Genomic DNA, 20,506 nt, shown 5'->3' with positions numbered 1-20,506 from the left:
TTTTGCAACGGAACTGCGAATGGTCAATCTCCCTCCTTGGTAACGGGGGAGACTGTTGGTGGACGTACTTCCTGGAGGAAGTAGAATTGCGATGACTCCGTGCTTTGGAGTGGGTTGACGTGGGGTTAGGGCCCCTAGGTTTTTTGGAATGCGAGGGAGACTTCATGTCTTGCCCTAGGAGGAGGTCATAACCTCCTGGGAGTGTAGCTTGCAACTGCAAGGGTACAAACCTTGGAGAAATGAGGTCGGGTTGACTCTCAATTGCACGGTTGGAAGGATCAGCTTGATATGGTTGATACCTTCGATGGTTGATTAGTTGTCGTCTATCGACGGTAGCCCCTCGGGGGATTCTGTCTTCCCGTATCAGGGAGATTTGAGCGCCAGAGTCGTCGTAGGCTCTGACGTGGCTTGGCTGATAATGGCTTTGGAGGGGTGCGACGGTTATAGGGCCCTTAGCTGGGGGTCCTAGAGAAGAAGGATTGGTGACGGCCATTGCGATGGCCGGAATATTGTGGTTCGCGCACCCTCCGTAATTTGCAGACATGTGACCCTTGCGGCCACAGTCTCGGCAGAACTTGTTCCAGAACCTCTTCCGTGGCACTGGATGATAAGACCGAGATGCCCCCACAGGTTGCGAATCTGCGGAGTCACCAAGGCTGGCAGTGTGCTCTGGCACAGGTGAAGAGTCCTCTCTGGCAGTGATGTGACGTGGGGAGGTTAAGGAAACCTCCGTTGAATCATCCTCGGAAGCAAGTCCGGGGTTAACTGGTGGGCTTACCTCTTCCAAAAGGGAGGAGGTAGGCGTGTAAAAATTTTTGGTAAAAGGCTGGCAGGATGCGGCAGGATTTCTACTCCGGCACTGGATCAGGACCAGGCTCACAAATAGAAAGGATGTCAGGTGACCAGAGACGGCGGGACTAAGAGAGACAGGGGGTGGGGCAGGGCTGGAAGCTGGCAGAGTGGCTTGAGCTAGGATACTCTCCTTACGGGCCTTCTCCCGCTTGATGTCGAGTTCCTTCTCCTTGAGAGCGAGCTCATGCTTTCGCTCCTCTTCCCTTGCCTTCCTTGCTGCTTCTCTTTCTTTTCTCTCTGCTTCTCCGGCTTTTCTCTGGTTTTTCCCTTTTCTTCCTTTTCTTGCAGGCGCCGCGGCAGCCTGCTGCGCCTTTATCCACTGGTCTAGTGCTGGTCCAGTGTAACCAGCCTCCTTGCCCAGAGTTATGAGGGCTCCGAGCTTCTCTAGCTCTCTGGCAAAGAAGTCGCGGGAAGCAGGGGAAGACATTTCCCTTAGGCTGCAGTAGAGGCTCGGAGGAAAATGAAAATAATGGCCAGGAAAGGGTACTGAATGGAATAGGAGTGCCTACTGTGGAAAGTGGCACTCACTTGGAAATGGGTTCTGCGACGTGGTAAGGAAAAGTCTGAAAAGACTGGGTGCTCGGTGGCACTTTGTGGATGGCACCTTCTGATGAGGTGAAAAAATCGAATGAAGTGTGCTGTGTACGTCACACTTACGGGCGTTCCCAACTTGGGAGACGTTGGAATGGGCTACCTGTAGGTCCAATACAGGTGCACGGCACTTATGAGGAGGCGCTCCTTGGTTCATCATCCAAAATTGTGGATACTCTATAATAAATGAGCGTTCCCGTAGGACGGACACGCAGGTATAGGGCTACCTGTACGTCAGTACAGGTGCGCGCACTTATGAGGAGGCGTTCCTTGGGCAGCACTAGTAGTGTGGTATTGCGGCACTTTGGGGAGGCGTTCCCTTAGAGACTGGTCGAAAGATCACTGATCCTGTACACGGACATTAATGAATTGGGCGTTCCGTAAGGACGGACACGCAGGTTTGTCAGCACTTAGGGCTGGTATTGCGGCACTTCTGGGGAGGCGTTCCCTTGTTGAGTGTTCCGAAGGATCACTGACCCTTGTACACGGACACACTAATTATTTGGGCGTTCCGTAAGGACGGACACGCAGGTTTAATGGCTACCTGTACGGCCTGTACAGGTGCAATGGCACTTATGAGGAGGCGTTCCTTGGAGCACTGGTATCGTGCTGGTATGTCCCGTCGGACGACACTAGATGCAGTATACTTAAATATACTGAAGTGAAATGGCACTGCTCATGGCAGAGGGTAATAGTGGAGGAGAGAAAGTAAAAGGTGGGAGTACTTCAGCAGCCAGTCGATGGACAGTGTCAAGAATTAGTGGCACTGTGAAATGGTAAGACCTGACCGTGCCACTGGTGGTGGCCAGTCCTAAACTGGGTAACAACTTCCCTGTTTTGGAAGTAATGAATTGGCGTGGCACACTGTGCGAGTTGTGCTTGCGGTATACGCAAGTCTTTTGTGATAAAAAATGAACAAGACCACTCGGGCAACGACAGGTAATGATAAGTTTAGGAATGCTCAGTCCCTCGCTGAAGTACTCGATAAATGAAATAAATAAATGCTTGCAAACTGCAATGGACACAGGCGCGTACGTATCACGCTGTGTAAATGAAAGACACAAGAGACTAAAATAATGTTAATTCTGCATGCTATAATTAATGGTAAGATGTAGTACTCTTGGCTTCGTGAATACTGGGTTCTGGTTTTCTCTCTCTCTCTCCTCTCTCTCTCGGAGAGGGTGAAAAATGATATGTGAATGAACTCCCTTATATTTGAATTGAACCACTAATGTTCGTTTAATATGACGCAACTTGCGTTAAATGATTTACTTACGTTAACGTTTTTAATGAAAGAATTGCTTTTGGATAACGTTTATGAAAAAGAAACGATAACGCGCTCGTGGTGACGATTTTTACGTTAATGTAGCGGCTCGCGCTTACGAAATGATTTGCGTTTTAATATGAATTTTACAACGACGCGTTTTACGTTAACAATTCTTGTGATTTACTCTACTTGAGATTTACGTTAACTTTATGTAAGATTACTAGGTCCCGTGAACAGTGAAATGACGGTAAGGATTTTAAAACGATGTTAGCAAACAATTGTAAATGAGGTTACGTTAGTGCGAAGTGAAATGAAACTTCGCTCACGCGCAGATGAGCGATGCGAGGTGAAACATGTGAGGAGAGCTGACCAGGCGCTGGCTAGTTGGCTTTTTTTTGTTGGTGGAACGCGCAGCGCGGAATCGCGATGGGCCGAATCAGCTGATTCTCTGTAAATGCGAAGGCAATTGTTTACAACACAAAATACTACTTTCTTATTCAAGGCGAATTTACGTTAATTTTCTGGCAGGACGATAGATACTAGTACCAAGATTGATATTATTTACGTTAAAACTTTGAGACTTACGTTACTTTGCTTAAATTGTTTAGGTAATGTTTAAAGGGATAAAAACATGGCTGCCGCTGTGAATGAGACGAAGGTTGGTTGAGACCGCGCAGGCGCGAGAGAGCGCGAAGCTGAATTAGCCGAGAGGTAGTAAGCGGTTACCAACACTTGGAATGAAAAACTAAGTAAAATGGATTCCTAACATATCACAGACAAAGAATTGTACACTTCTTTTGCCGTAACTAGTTAGTAAAACACTCCTAACTAAGCTATGGCTTTCAAACACAGCAATAAAAACCCTGGCAAAGCACTTCCATAGTTTTTGATCTGGTTCTTTCTGGGCATCTACTCTGGCCACAACGGGTCGTTCGAGGAGCTCCTACGAGGACCAGCACAAAGTAACAGAAAATTCGCGGGGCAAATTGTTTGCTCGCCGCTAAAATAAAGCTCTGGCGCGTTCGCCGTTACAATAATAAGATTTCTACCTACGCTCTTTTAAACACTTGTTACAATAAAATACTTAAACGTACCTTAAGCTAACATTGGTTATAGAATAATCATATTAATGAATGGAATACCTTACCGTGAGTCAGTGTGTCTTCTTTACCCTGCAAGTGTGCTTGATTTACGCTTTCTAAAATAATTTACAGTTTACGTTTTACAACGGATAACGCGATTTACAAGCTTTTTTTTTAAGCAAGCTAGGTTCAATCCAGGCAAGATTCGCCAATGTTACGTATATAGGGCCTTGAGAGAAGCTAGATACGTAAACAGAAATGATTGAGGGATTTCAAGAGGGAATTGCTTGAACTTACCGTAAACTGATAGTTATGATTTTTCTTTCTTTAGAGGGAAGGTCGCCAGAAAACTCAGTTCGTTAACTTTAAAACCTATTTATTTACAAAAAGGCCCGTGCTGGCCTGGAGAAAAGTTAAATGATATTGGCCCCCCACGTTGGGGCTTATAGTCTCATTCAATTCAAGCTGATTTTCATTCACGTGGGTTAATGCACACTGCGGACAGAGAGACGGCACGTGACTCATGGAATCTGGAAAAGAATCCCAGATTAAACGACATGAAAGAAAAAATGACTTCTTGCTTTGATTAATTAATTCTCTAATATTGGGGAAGGTAAACTCGAATGGTTCACTGAGGTATGCACGAAAACTAGGTCTTGAACAAGTCACAAAGGGGAGCACGTGGCCCGATGAGGACAAAGGGCTTCTGATGTAGAAGGGGTAAAATAAGAATTGGAAATGAATTTAGCAAGGGTCGTATGGTAGTAAAAGGTGCTGGGTTGAAGTTTACACTTTCAGACGTACCTTTATGCAATATTCTGGTATCCTTGTAGAAGAATGCGGTCCGACCTCTGTTCAGGTCTGGGGTCCGGGTCCACCAGTGCGTCGTGGGTAGGCCTAATTTTGGGAGGCTGGCAATTTGACCTCTGTCCGAGAAAACGGTCTCGCGGCCCGACTGAGAGCGATACTGCTTGCTTTCGAATCACGGGGCTTCCAAAACCGCCTCGAGCATTGCCTGAAAGGTGGTAAACACAACGCCAGCAAATTGGGAAGGAAGGAAAATAGGTCTTATTGTAGAAGTTCCCTAAAATCCATCTCGAAGCCTAGCTACTCTTGTGACCTGCCTCTCTTACCCTAAGCTTCCGTCAGACCGGAAATATCATTCCTACACATCCCCACCCCACTCTCCCAACAACAGTAGCTTCAGGAGACGCATGGCTGCTACTTTTATAATTAAACAAAACTAAAACTCTGCTGGGAAGGCGAGGCGTTCTATAAACGTAGCAATATATATAATATACTAATATATATATATATATATATAGATATATATATAAAAAAGGGGTATATATATATATATATATATATATATAACACACATACCCTATCATACATACATACATACATACATACATACATACATACATACATACCATACATACACACACACGCACATATATATATATATATATATATATATATATATATATATATATATATATATATATATATATATATATATATATATATATATATATATATATATATATATATATATATATATATATATATATATATATATATATATATATATATATATATGTAACTGAATCGCAAAAGTATGACCTTGATGATAAATGCATAATTAAAGGTTATAAGCACAAAGGAAAGTGAAACACTGGAGTAGCTGCAAGATTGTTCGAGTCAATGTTCTTTACTTAGCAGACTGACTGACTTACATAAGAAACTGAGTGGTCAAGGAAGAGTCATGTAAGTGACAGATAAGGATTACAAGAAGATTAGTATACCTAGAATCCAACACACATGGAGAATTAGTAACCTTCCCAAATGAACATAAACCTGGGTACAATTTAGGAGGTTTTCAAAATGATAAAGGTACATCTGCTCAGACACAGGGACAAGACAATTAAAGGATAATACAGGGCGGCAACTGCCACCACTCACAAACCTTTGGTAAACAAAAACTAATTCACTAACATCAAACATACATACACAAAGAAAATATGTATGAGGCAACTAATTTTTATTTAAGTCTGTGATTGTATCTTTGAGGTCATTCTTAAGCATTTTATATACTATATAGTCCTAAATGAAACAGTCCATGACTAATATTATATTTGCAATGGGAAGTAAGTTGTATAATGGCAGATTCTAAAAGATTTCGTGATAAGACAGCTTTTGATCTTGCAATTACTGAACTACCAATCCAATTTATCCATGGTTGTTTTCACTTAAATGAATATTGCATTGATGTTTGCCCAGTTTTTGACAGAATATTTTTGCTGTTTGATTCTACTTCTAAGTCCCTTGCTCGATTGCCCGAGATAAATATCCATACATGGAATTTTATATATCATGTTGTTGCTTTCCCTGGTGCCTTTTTTTTATTAACATTCCTTTTAGTGTGTTGTTATAGGAAAAAATGAGGTTGACCTTAAAAAATTTTGAAATGTTGACCTTAAAAGATTTTAACAATGATTTCATGGTTTCAAAGCCGTTAAAATAAATATGTTATTTATTTGTTGTCTGTGAGTGTCTGCATAAAAGTAACAAAGTAAATTAAAAAAAATTATGGGGCGTACAAAATCTGAGGTTTGATTGCGCATACATTATTTATTTATATATATGATTGTGTGTGTGTGTGTGTGTGTGCATAAAAGTAACAGGAAATAAATAAAAAATGGTCCTGATGGAAACCTAGACACCAAGACATAACTGGAGATCAGGCAGAATATAGCCAAGGAACAAGGATAATGGCAAGAATTCATATTGCTCATAATCCCTGAAAGGTAAATACTGACTTATCAACATCTATAATTTGAGTGATTGGTAATGGGATTAGAAATTAAACATCCATATAAAAGAAATAATTTTTAAAAATTAAAATCCCAGTACCTATAAGTAATTATGATCTAGCCTCCCATATTACTGTTTACTCAAAGCCATATCTGGTCTATACGATAAACCCCCTGCATTCGCGGACTCACGATTCATGGATTTTTCCACGGGCACACTATACCCATTATTCGCGAAAATTCAACTAGTATTCGTGGTATTTCTCACTGAGAAATATTCACAAATTACTGTACAGGCAATCCCCGGTTATCGTAAGGATGCTGATAACGACAACTGCCATCAACTGAAACTTGGCAATTTATAGTGCTTATGATAGGTGTCCGTGATAACCTGGTTAATGGGTGACCTAGGGTTAAGTATGTTATGGTGCCATAAACTATTTATCAGCACCGTACACGATAAATGAAACTCGGCCCGTTGCCATAAGTTGCCGATTTTATTGTGCTTAGTCTAGCCCCATAAAACTGGATCGCCATACACGAGTCCGGCGATAACCAAGACTGCCTGTATTTTTTCATATTTTCGGGGTTAAATGTACTTTTTGTGATAAAACTATTAAAATACTCGTGTATAAGCATTTTTAAAGCAGTTTTTGGTTCAACTATCAAAATAGACAGTTACAGTTCTAAGCCTTTTTAGAGTGATTTCAAGTACATATTCATGGATGTTAGCTATTTGCTGGGGGATCTGGTACCCATCCCCTGCAAATACGGGAGTTCTACTGTATATTGGGAAGATTATGGATATGCATGTTCAGTACTGCCAGCCAACCAGTAGGTGACCTTTTTCTTTGTAATTTTGAATTGTTTATCTTAACTTTTGTGAATTCAAGTCCTGGCTATTATAAATGATCAGACTGCCTTTAGAAAGTAAATTTTATTTTAGGTTTTCGTTTTAAATATTAAGTCTGATTATAATATGCTTGAAGTTTGTTTGTGTATTAAATTTTCTTTGGAAAATGTAACTTCAGGCACAGTGTTCATTGGTTTATGTACACGTTACAATGTTGTTTAATGAGGGCAGGAGTTTGCACTAGTATTTTTTTTCATGTTTTAAAATTTTGTAACAACAGCTTTTATTGCCGTGTGAGCACCATTGCTTAGTTGCACATCTATTTTCCGGTACAGTAATTAAGTTTCATATATTCATTAGGTGAAATTGAAAAGTTGTATATTTCTTAGCCATTACTTGCAATACCAAGGGCATACTAAGAATTGGTTAAAATAAAATGAAATGCAATGGGGTTGAGGAATATCCCACCCCCTTCTGCAAGTGGGGCAATGCATCCCATTTCTTCACTTTGTGTGATAGCAGTTGTGGCTACCTACATAACTGCTGAGTAACATAGTTGTATCGCTTACTAAGGAGAAGAATACGTGGTCATAAGTCTTAAGCAATTATGTACTTCTCAAATCGTATATTAAGTTGTTAGTAATATATATTTGTTTTAAACTACCAATCTAAGCAATGAGCAGACTCAACTTGTAGAGTTTTGCAGACCTGACAAGGAATGATTTTTTCCAACCTGTGTGCCCATGCGTAAAACCATTGGGGAATAATAGTGAATTTAATAACTTGACCCAGTTTTGGTAAATGTTGCTAAAACTGATGTCGATTGTGTTGATGTCCTTATGTGTTGCAGCTTTAACTGGAGTGGAATTGGTCACTGGTCATATAGATGACATTACACAGATAGTATTCATTCATTTTTTGTAAAGTACAAATTGGGTCGGGGAGTTGTCTACCTGTTGCCTCTATGACTTCAATTAGATGTATAGTAGGTAAAATCTCTCCTGATCAAAAAGAGATTTAGAGGGATGCATGCGTTACTGGAGATGGATTGCCTGCAGTATATTGTGTGGAAGTTTAGTGGATATATGTAGAGGACTGGTTGAACAGTAGGATTAGTAAAGGTATGAGAAGCATGTTTTAGGAGCAATAAAGGAAAACAAAAAAATTGTTTTGCAGAAGACAATGATGACAAAAATTATTCTACAGAAGAGTTATGAAAATATTTTGCTGAAGTCTTAGATCGTATAAAAAGAGTTTGGATAATAGTCCAAGTCCTGCTTGCGGAGGTGTGGGGGTAAATATTTTGAATTTTCATTTTACAGAAGGGATTGAAAGTTTATCTAAATCATGTTTGGTAATACTTATATGGGAAATATTTTGAAAGTCTCAGGTGCTACGGGAATGAGTTTAAAATGACCAATTTATACTCACTGAGGTGTATTTCACCCAGAGAATTGGCAGTTTATTGTTACATGTGTAACCTATACATTAGAGGAATTGTGATGCTAACCATATAAAAGTAAAAACTATTTGGGAAAGTATGTCAATAAAAAAACCTTTTTTTGTGGTGCTGTATGTTCGCACAGTAAAACTTAAATGTATGTCATGGAAATATAACATAGTTTGTGCAAGTTTATGGAAAATTGATTTTGTCTTATGAAAAATAATTGAATTTTTAGGAAACATGCCTCATATGTTATTGTATATCATTAGCCTCAGCAAAGGCACAATATGTATGGAATACTACACTTGAGTTGCAGATGATTGAGGGAATAAATACAAAATCTCAGAAACTTATGAGTGATGATTAATGGAAAAGATTAGAAAAGAATTTAAGGCACTTAAGGGGACACTATTTTGAGTCAAGGAACATGAAAGTGTCCTCTCACGAATGTCTGGATGACTGGAAATGTGAATGAATAACAAATTAACCGAGTGGTATGTGATCACAGTTAACCAAAGCATGAAAATATAGTAGTTTCCGGAACTGACCTGGAATATCAAGTAATGGCTCTAATAATGCAGTTATTCAATTTCTTTTAGCTATAAATACTAATTTGGCTGGCTTCTTTGTTTTGTGGCTTTTGGTTAATTGCTTATTTTTTTATATTTGTTCTTGATAAGAAAGGTAACTTCATCCTTTTTTTAATACAGCTTGGAGCAAAGAAAGGTGGTGGCCTTGGTGCCCAGAGAGTTAAGAAGGATTCTCTGCCATAGAAAAAGAAGCTGCCCGAAATGATCAGCTACGAATGGAAGCCAGGGCTTCAGAGCTATCAAAGGAAGAGCAGCAACAATCTGTAAGTTGAAATAAAACTAAAATTTTTTTTTTTTGAAGATTTATGCTTTATACCAATCTTCAGCATGTTACAGATAATTTCATTTAAAGCATGCTTAGAAGTGAACTTTAAAAACAATTCAACAGTATTTTCACATTAGACTCATGTCAGTAGATTTGTTACTTATTATGTCGGGTTTTGTGGAATTGCTGGTTCCACTTTTCAGAATACCTCTAGTGTAGGATTCACTGCATTATATGGGTGAATAGGTAATTTTCAGTTACTTGAAAAATGTTATGATTAAGCAAGAAAAAACCCATTATTGCAACAAATTATATTTCATTTCACAGGTTTTATGATAGAGTGAATATGTTGGTCCCAACACATGTGGGTGTTAAGGGAACTGAAGCTACTGACAAAGCAACCAAATTCTTGGTTTGTGATATTCTTCATTCCAGAAAGATGCCATGTTTAACTTAATTCCTTCCTTGAATTAGTTATATTCATCTAAGCCTGGAGGATTTACTTAGTATCTCACATGAGCCACTTCCAAATGCAGAGAATACAGAAGAACACATACAGTCTAACTTATACTAATTGTCCAACTTTCAAATAACAGTGTACATCAAGTGCTATTAGAATGAATCTTTGAAAAAAAAATTGTCAAAATCACCAAGATTTTCAGTTTATCCCCTAAATTTTTAAAGAAAGGCAGTAGTATATTTAGGGGGCTGGCTGGTACCCCCATATATGGGGGTATAGGGGAAAAAATGCAAAGTCATGATAAAATTCATGGAGCTTCGTATGGCAGTGGAGAATGCATATATGGAATATTTTGTCAAAATTCCTCATACTTTCATAGTTACAGGGGAATTAGTAAAAGTAACTCAATAAGCCAAAACATTGATCCGTACAAGGTAATGCAATATTTCTTCTGTTATCGTAAATTTTGATAATTATTGTCAAACAAATTGTGAGCAATGGTATCTGTAGAGATTCCATGAGTAGTCGAAGGGAGGGCAAGTTCTCAGCTTACCACCCTTCAAGTGCGAGCAGAAACATGATAGAGGGTACACGTTTGCTTTTGTTGAATCTGTTTTTTTCTTTGTCTCGCAAGAATTTCATCATGCCAAAGAGGAAAGGACAAAGAAAATATCTCTTTAACATACAGAAGAAGAAAATTCGCTCTTAATAAGGCTAGTTAGTGAAGGAGAGAGCGAGTGCTGCGTAGGAAGGAGTGCCCCGTCTCGCCTGATGCAGTGCCCCAGGCTATGATCTATGATCAAAGGGATCTTCATTTATAATTAAATTATGATAAATAACAGTTTTGGGTTATTAATACTACCCAAAAAAGCAATATAAAATTCATAATAATCATGATTTATTAACATTGTCTTTGCAAAAATACAAAGAAAAATTTGAATATCTCAAAACTATACTTATTGACCTTCAAATTCTATCTTTTCCCTTAGTTTTAAAGCTATAGCATTGAAATTTGGTATATAACTTAGAAAGACATAGAAAAATCAGATGAAGCCCTTTTTTCCAATTGTTTCATTTTTTTCTTATATTTTTTTTCCAGATTTATAGGTTTATTTTTTTTTACCATAATGAAAAAATTCATATCTAGCAAAAAAATTACTTTTAGATGAAACTCTTCTTTTGATTGGAGGTCTACATTAGGTCTATATACAGTAGTAATCCCAGGGCTTGATATTAAGTATCAAAGGAGGAGATAAAATTTGAAAAATGGTTATTTTTGGGATAAATCACCCTGGCGTCACAAAACTGAAGGTCAGAGGCGAAAATCATATTCCGCTTGGAGATGTCCCAAGTCACCTTATTAAGTGGTATGAATGTCAAAGTCCTGTCCTTGAAAAATGGCATTAGCTGGCCGGCCCCCTTAAGTAAAGTCTGATGTAGTTAATCGAGAACAAACTGTGCCAGCCTTATAAGCATTAAGAATGTCAGCTCATTGGTCTGGTTAAACTATTGATTAATGATGATAACCCTTTATGTACTTATAACAACTCCCTGAGTTACCAGAGCTTATTATAGTTCCTAATAGTTATACGTACAGAATCCTACAGGTCTTGGTCACCACTCTGAGACATGAGGAGCCTGGTCCTTTCCCCTAGATTGCAGTTTGTGTGTGTATGAGTGATAGAGTTTTGATACAACAAACTGAATAATTTATAAAGGGAAATTATTATTCAATAAATATTCTTCTATCTCCTAGACCAATCTGATCTCTCACAGTCTCATGTCCAGATTACAGGAAAAAGTGAGGTAGGTCACAGATGGGTACCCAAGGCTCAATTTGAATGTTGCATCCACAGTGTTACTGTCTTTCTGAGAGAGAGATATATATTTTTATATTACATACTGCCAAAACTAAAGATACCCTAATTAATGTCACATATTATCTGGCTGTCTAGGATTTAGTCTAGAGAAAGCAAATTAGTCAAGATGGTGCACACAGAAAAAAAGGAGCCCTGTGTGAGAATATTTGTTAAACTTTCAAGTACTATTGTAGGATGCTGACCAATGGGAAGGCCCACCAAATTATAAATTAAGTTTTAAGTGAAGACCTGGACTATATGAAAAATTAGGCTGAAATGTAACCTTATATAGTACAGAGAAAAGCTCATTTTGAAACCCTGATGGTGAGATACTCACTCTTCTCTTACATATGCAGTTTTGAAAATGAAGCTGTGTGGAATATTATCAAGTGTTTGTATGGTTTTTTAATTGACTTTTCTTTGGTTATTAACAGAATTCAATTTGGATTGTGTACATGTAGCATAAATCTTAACTTTCATCATGTGTGATCTTGAGTTGATTAGTCCATGTTCTCTGAGTTTGTTTAATTTTGTCAGTCTTTTAAGGAGACTTAATGAGTGTGTTTGTTTACAGCTTCAGAATTTAGAACGTGCTTACGAGGATATGAGTATAGCTGGGAAAAGAGAAGAGGAGAGGATGAAAAAAGTGGATCCCAAAAAGGCCCAGCAAGCTGAACGTCTTGGTATGGGACTTGGAGTTCGAAGGTGAGTGAATTTACTAGTGCTATAATCTATGTACATATGTCTACAGTAGACCCTCCCATATTTGTAGCTAAAATCTGTGAGTACTTAAAACCCTTCTAAGAAGATTTAGAACTGTTTGTGTTGGGAATACAGGCAGTTCTTGGTTAACAAGGGGGAGAATTTTTATTCCGTCAGCATAATACCTGGTGTGTAAGCCGGATAGTGTTGTGTAATTGCAGATACATTGATTTACCATCTCCTCCAATCAGTGCCTTTGAAATCTTTCAAGATTCAGTTACTCAAGGCCTGTTGACCCTGGGAAATGGGTAAAAAGTGCTGTGTATATGTTAGTGCTTAGCTCTCCGTGTACCACAAAAATGTCATCTGACCAACCTCTAACCGTCACACCAGTGACCCTGGCATCTAGTGATATCTGCGCCTCACACACGAATTCTCTGCTTGAGAGCATTTGTCTTTACAAGCAGTCCCCGGTTATCGGCAATCCAGTTTATGGCGCCATAATGGGACGAGGTCAGGTTATCAGCACCATAAGGCACCTTATGGCGCCATGAGGGTTCTTATGGCGCACCATAAAGGTGATTTATGCCGCCAATAACCAGTTATTCAGTCCCATAAGTGCCATTATGGTGCCATAAATCACTGAGTTTCGGTTAACCATTAAACTTCACTAAAATTGTCTGTTGGGTGCCGAATTGACGTACGAAACATCGACGCAAAAAAGTTTTTTAAAAATTCATGGAAAAATAGTTATAGGCCTACTTGGCGGAAACTTTTGAATCAACGCACCTTCACATGCTGGGAGTTCATGGATCAAGCTGTTGTTTTGTTTACAATCGTTACCCAGGCGAGCAAGTGTGAATTTCTTTCTTCTTCTCTCAATAAAAAGCGATCATCGACACATCTCGGAAATTATTTCGTCACTTTGACATAATTTTTCGGAGCATTTTATATTAGCGTTACGTAGTTTTTTATATATGAAAATGTGTGTAATTTCATGTAGAATACAACAAAAACAACCCCATGGTTGTAGCTTTTATCAGTTTTGAAATATTTTTAATAAATCACAATAAGTGCCAAAGTTTCAACCTTCAGTCAACTTTGACTCTACCAAAATGGTTGAAAACTGCAATTGTAAGCTTAAAACTCTTACATTCTAGTAATACTCAATCATTTACCTTCATTTTGCAACAAATTGGAAGTCTCTAGCACAATATTTCGATTTATGGTGAATTTGTGAAAAAAAAACTTTTTCCTTACGTCCGTGCGGTAACTCTTCCGAAAAAAATCACTTTTTTTTTTTTTTTTTTTTTTTTTTTTTTTTTTTTTTTTTTTTTTTTTTTTTTTGTCGTCCGATTGTCGTAATATTTGCACCGTTTTTATATTAGCCGTTACATAAAGTTTTTAGATATGAAAATGTGCGCAATTTCATGTAGAATAACAACAAAAAAAAACAACCCTATGTTGTAGCTTTTATCAGTTTTGAAATATTTTCATATAAATAACGCTAAGTGCCAAAATTTCAACCTACAGTCAACTTTGACTCGACCAAATGGTAACAAAACGCAATTTTCAGCTACAACACTTACAATCTAGTAATATTCAATCATTACCTTAATTTGCAACAATTTGGAAGTCTCTAGCACAATATTTTGATGTATGGTGAATTTTAGAAAAAAACTTTCCTTACGTCCGCGTGGTAACTCTTCCGAAAAATTCAAAAATTTTTTGTCCGATTTTCATAATGTTTGCACCATTTTATATTAGCCGTTTACATAAAGTTTTATATATGAAAATGTGTGCAATTTCATGTAGAATACAACAAAAAACAACCCATGGTTGTAGCTTTTATCAGTTTTGAAATATTTTTATATAAATATGATAAATATAGAAAAAATTCAAAACAACCTTCGGTCAATTTACTCAACCGAAATGTCAAAACTGCAATTGTAAGCTACAAAACTTACAATCTAGTAATATTCAATCATTTACCTTTATTTTGCAATAAATGGAAAGTCTCTAGCGCAATATTTCAATTTATGGTGAATTTTTGAAAACTACTTTTTTACGTCCGCATGTTACGAACTCATGCATCATATTGTGATAATATTTTCTGTGTTGCTTGATCGTTTTATAATTTTGTTATATACCAAAATCATCGCAATTTAGTGTACAATACAACGAAACAATCATTAACTCATTAGCTTTAAACCATTTTGCTTATAGCGTGATTTACAGTACCCGTCAAAACAAAAAAACTGTCGGTGGTAGCGATTTCGTAAGAAAAAAAACATGTTGCGTAAAGAAAATATTAATTAAAAATCAATGGTTAGTAGTAAAAAAAAAAAAAAAATAGGTTAACTCTCACAACTCCTAGCCTAATTTTAATAGGCATTCCCCGACGTTTCCGAACTTCTTTAAGCCTACTGGGGACGGAATCTGCAAGTTTTTGCAGGAGCTTCTCGTCAAGGTTGTCCCAGATACGTTTCAACTCTGTCTCTAACTTTTCAGTTGTTGTCGTGTCAATGTCCTGTAATTTTCTTTCATAATCGCCCAAAGATTTTCAATAGGCGAAATATCTGGGAAATTACCTTGCCAGTCTTGTATCAAAAATTCAATTCCACAGTTCCTGAACCAATTAATATTTTGTTTTGCAGTATGCGAAGGCGCTCCGTCCTGCTGAAAAATACTTGTTTTACTGCGCTCAAAAGATTCCTCCAAATTCTCGTTCAACAGTGTGTAATCACGATTCCTTATTAACACGTATTGTTACGAGGTAATATTACCAAATTACCTTTACCACCATAACCAAAACAACCCCACCCCATACCATTACATAAGACGGGAATTTCACACACGTGGCAAGGTACTTGGGGGTCCAGCGGCTCTGATGTCGACTTTCGCCACACACTCTTTCCCTTATTGTCCGAAACAAAAAACTTGCTTTGTCACTCCATAGCATTGACGCCATTTTGCCAGAGCCCAGTCTTGTAAGAACGTGCAAAATTTAGTCGAGTCTTCTTTGTTTGGTGGTTATCAGCGGCTTGGCTTCTTACGCGCCTTCACTTTTGAATATTTCAAGTCCTTGCTCAAGCGCCGCTGTATGGTCCTACCAGAAAACTCCTGCCACTATATCTGGATTTGCAACCTTAAGTTCCTCTGGCAGTAAGGGTCGGATTGACTTCAATATCCCTGCCCAGCACTCTCAAACCCCTGTTACTAATGATACGTGGCCTCCCAGAACTTGTAGAAGCACGAGGTACTTCCTGGTCTCCATTGTCGTGGTATTTTTTCAAAATGCGCTGCACAGTTCGCTGGTTACACCAATTTTCTCACTAATTTCGCCAGTTTTATAACCTTCACTGTGTAACTGCACAACTCTACACGATTTTCAAATGAGGTATACCTGTAGACATAGTACACTAGCGTACACACACACTTTCACAAGAAAATTCTGGAAGCGTGATCCAAAAAAATCAGGGAGGTCACGATCGATCTACTGTCATAAATCACCTTAAGAACACTGACCGATAATTTTTTGGTTACTTTTTCCCACGCTGTGAGTGAGACAAATGACTCGGGTTGTGTTGCCAATTAGTCAGTTTCTCCAGCTGATTTTTTTCCCCATAGATATTGGGGTCGCCTTATTCGTGGCACCAAAAAAACCTGTCGCGTTTTTAAAACGCGACAATTATTTTGACGTGCAATGTATATACAATTACTATATGAAATTTTTTTTTCTTGTCATAATATTCCAATATAAATATGATAATGTATTTTTTAATTTCTGATAGTTGCATACTAAACTTCAGGCAATGACAAAAAAGGAGCCAAAAATGAACTCTTTAGTCTTAAAAAATTAAGCTGGCTGTGATTTTTTGAAAAAAAGCTTTTTTTTTTCTGCTTCGGCGCTTATACGGAAGACACTTTCGGAAATACCAGCTCGGCGTTTAAGGGTTAATGGTGGTTTTCACTTATCGGCACGTCCCCAGGAACGGGACCCTCGCTAATAACCGGGGACTGCCTGTACTTTATGCAGTACCAATCAAACCGTTCCAACATTGAATCTATTATATAATCTGTCCGTGCAGCCTTCTCCGATGAGGAAATTAACGTTGCATATACAGAATGGCAAGACCTGATACCAGATTCCATTTGTCAGGAGCGATCAGTGAAAACTTATCCTCTCCTAAGAAAATATCATATATGTATCACTCAAGTGGCTAAAGGCCTGCTGGGAGAAAATCTACTCCGATGACCCTTCAGCTATGCCCCCAAAGGGACCTGCTAATCTAAGCCCTCCTGTAGTGTGCAATATAGTGGAAAATACCTTCCAGGCTTCAAAGTTTCCATAAAGTAAAACTGAGGAAACAAATAATCTTTCACTGATTTGATGCAATTAAAGGAGTTCAGGAATCATTCAATGCTAATAACTCGAGAGAAGTGAGCGTCCGACGTGAGCTTGAGGTGACTGTATCCTCCCAAGTAGGCAATACCCTTTATTCCATGGATGAAGTACCTGGATCACCCATAGACCTATCAGAGGGGACCAATGGACTCCCACCCTTCCCTCCCTCCCACTGCCTTTGATGGAAGATAGATCCTCAGTCAAGATCACCAGCCCTCGTGAGTCCTCTGACCCTATCTCTCCCCACCAACCCCCAAGGTGGATGATAATGTGAGTGATCATGATGGGATTGGTGGCTGGCAGTCACAAGCCAGCTGAATAAAAAAAAAAAAAAAAAAAAAAACTCGTTTGCCCACTGGACTCAACCCTAACAAGTGTGAATCACCTCTCCTGAAAGCTGAGAAGATACTCTTGTCTTCTATGGTCTCCCATACAGAATTAAACATAAATTGGCCTACAGGATTACCTGCCTATTTCAGCACCTCAAAGTTCTTATAGGTGAGAATTTGTCATAACATAAAAGTCTCAAGATATAACGTAATCTGGTATAAACTTTTCGCCTAGGGGCACTTACTGACACCCCATGTGGAGCATGGATACAGACCCACCTTCTGCTGCAAGTGCCAGCCAACCTTTCACCCCTGCCAACCAGCCCCCTATCCACCGAGATGATTAACTCATTCATTTCCCAACTTCAAGAGTAGCCATGGATACAATAGATATAGTTTCTTGGAATATTTTTGGCCTCAAGTGGAACATTCCTTGCCTAAACATGTTTTGCAAATACTTCCAAGGCATCATTGCATTGCAAGAAATGCTCCTATGGCCTCTTGACCTTTCCATTTGCGATTCAGAGCATGAAGACTTCAGGGCTTTCTTGACCTCATCAATGCAAGGTACAGATCACATTGTAGCCTTTCTTTCCTGTGGCACAAATCTTTAGACAATATAGTGCATAGATTGCTGGATCTTAGAGTGACAGTATGGGACTCTTAAGATCCTAATAATTAATACTTAGATGCCATTGGGAAATTAAACAAAATTGATCAATACCTGCAATGATCCCAGGTGAGTTACACAGCATTATTCATGGTTCTATTACTGGTCATAAATTAAAACAAATAAAACCGGATGTTAAGAAATGGAGTTCAATATATCGGAGAGAGAAACCTTACACAAGTAATCCTGACACGCCTCCATATAGGCCACGCTCGTCTGACACATGGGCACTTGATGAGCAGCCCGCAAAACACTTGACAAAAATTCAGCCATGGCTGTTCCGAGATTTTTTCTTGTATGGGTCCCAAATTGCTAGGTGGCCATGTCTGAAGGGAGCTTTTTTCCTCAAAAGAAGGACAAGTGTTGATCTTTCCTTTATAGAATTATCAAATACGACTGGGATGGCAGAGACCAATGACTATTTCTGCCATTAACTCTTGTTGTTCATGATTTATTTTGACCCACAGTCTCACCTACGTGTAATTTTAGCACCAAAAACTGAAAATGCTCGCTTTCAAATAAAAACATTATTGATAACATCTTCAAGCATTTTATTTTTTAAAATTGAACATTGGAAGTAAGCCATTGTATCTAGAAAAAAAAATTACGAAAAATGGGAAGACTGAAGAAAATGGTGCACAAATTTGAAAAAATGAATATATGTATGCAGTAGTGCCTCAGGTTATGAAATTAATCCGTTCCGAAGCGGCCTTCTTCCACAACCTGATTTTTTTTCGTTATCTAGAACTACGTTTTAACATTGTAAATGCCTAATTCATTCCAAGCCCTACAAAAAACACCACAGTAAATTTAAAATAAAGCTAAAATTGACCAATAAACAATGAAATACAACAATGTGGACCATTCAATACCTAATATAACCATGACTGTACCTGTAAATAAAGTGTATTAGTGTACAGGGTACAAGAAATACTGTCCATACATGTATGTACGTATGTAGTAAAATGTGGAACCTTACCTTTCAAGTGAGGCGATGTCCGAAAGTGACGACAGAGGAAGAGGGCAAGTGGCAGAAAACTTGAACACTTAACTCTACGAAACACATTAAAAAATGGCATAAAACATTAACACTAAACTTTACGAAACACATTAAAAAATGGCAGAAAACATTAACACTTCTTGATTATCTCCATCTTCGCTCTCCATAGAAAGGATCCTCTTCTTTCCGTGAACTTCAGCAACATTCTTGGGAACCATGGCTAATAACGTAAGTAATTAAGTTCACACACAACACGATAAAGTAACTTACAGTACAACGAAAGCGAAATCACTAACACGAATTTACGTTAACAAATGAAATATATGTGAACAAACGAATTCCAGGTGTTTACGATAATGCTGCCGCAAATAATAGTCAAGGAATGGCTTTTCATAGAGGCATGATGGGACAGATGCTGACCAATAGGAGAGCAGGATCTTACAGTGGTGACTAGCTTCAGGAACCAATGGGAGAGTGGGAGGATGGTGGGGAGTCTACTGAGTTGGTTGCACGCTAGTTTCAAAATTGTTCTCGGCGGCCTGGGCGAATCTCGGACTTTACCCTTTCGCAACTTGAATTATTTTCGTACACAGAAGCAAAGAAATCTTATTCTTTGCTTTCGTAACCTAAATTTTTCGTACATAGGGACTTTCGTATGTAGAGGTTCCACTGAACTACTGTTCTGGATTCTGATGTCTTTGTCAGTGGCAGTGAACAACCTTCTATTACCCTGTGTGTATACATTAAAATGCATCAAAATATAACATAAAAGTCGATTTTATACCTGGGATTGCAAAAAAATTTGGAAAATAAACAAAATACAAAATACCATACTTTTTTTGTTAGTAGGGACTGTAATTATCCTTTGTGTTCACATTCAGTACTTAAACAGGACTGTCTTCATATTTCACTCTGACAACTCTTCTTGTGTTCTTTATGAGTGTGGTATACCTCAAAACAAGGAATGATAAGCAAAGATGGCTTATCCAAACATTGTTCATAGTATGTAGTATGTTGTTTACTTCCTTCTACATTCTCCTTTACTTTTTCTTTTGAAAATTTTTTTGCAGAATGGAACGACTACTCATCGAGGCTTGTGATTTTGTCCACATACAGTGAAGGAAATGTCTCTCATTTAGTCTTGCATCCATTGGGCTTGAAGAGAAAGTGAAAAGGCCTGTGATCAAGTGACAATTAAGCATGTGTTCTTTGCAATTGAAACTACTTAGCTGATGATAACATTAAATAAAAAAAGTTTTGTTGTATATATCAAACATATATATTGAGGTTGTAAATGTTATACATAAAAAATTTACTT

General features: G+C 38.2%; 1 protein-coding gene across 1 annotated transcript in view; it reads left to right on the top strand.

The window, feature by feature from the left end:
• LOC135196942 (ADP-ribosylation factor GTPase-activating protein 2-like) overlaps positions 1-20,506 on the top strand; it is a 249,271-nt gene that overhangs the window by 170,227 nt on the left and 58,538 nt on the right. Inside the window, 3 exon segments of the mRNA XM_064223786.1 lie at positions 9,616-9,661; positions 9,664-9,758; positions 12,654-12,784. Of these exon segments, the coding sequence (XP_064079856.1) occupies positions 9,616-9,661; positions 9,664-9,758; positions 12,654-12,784 (272 nt within the window).

The sequence above is a fragment of the Macrobrachium nipponense genome, chromosome 18 (genome assembly GCF_015104395.2).
Source record: "Macrobrachium nipponense isolate FS-2020 chromosome 18, ASM1510439v2, whole genome shotgun sequence".
NCBI lineage: Eukaryota > Metazoa > Arthropoda > Malacostraca > Decapoda > Palaemonidae > Macrobrachium > Macrobrachium nipponense.
The sequence above is the reverse complement of the archived record's forward strand: the minus strand, read 5'-3'. Positions and strand labels throughout refer to the sequence as shown.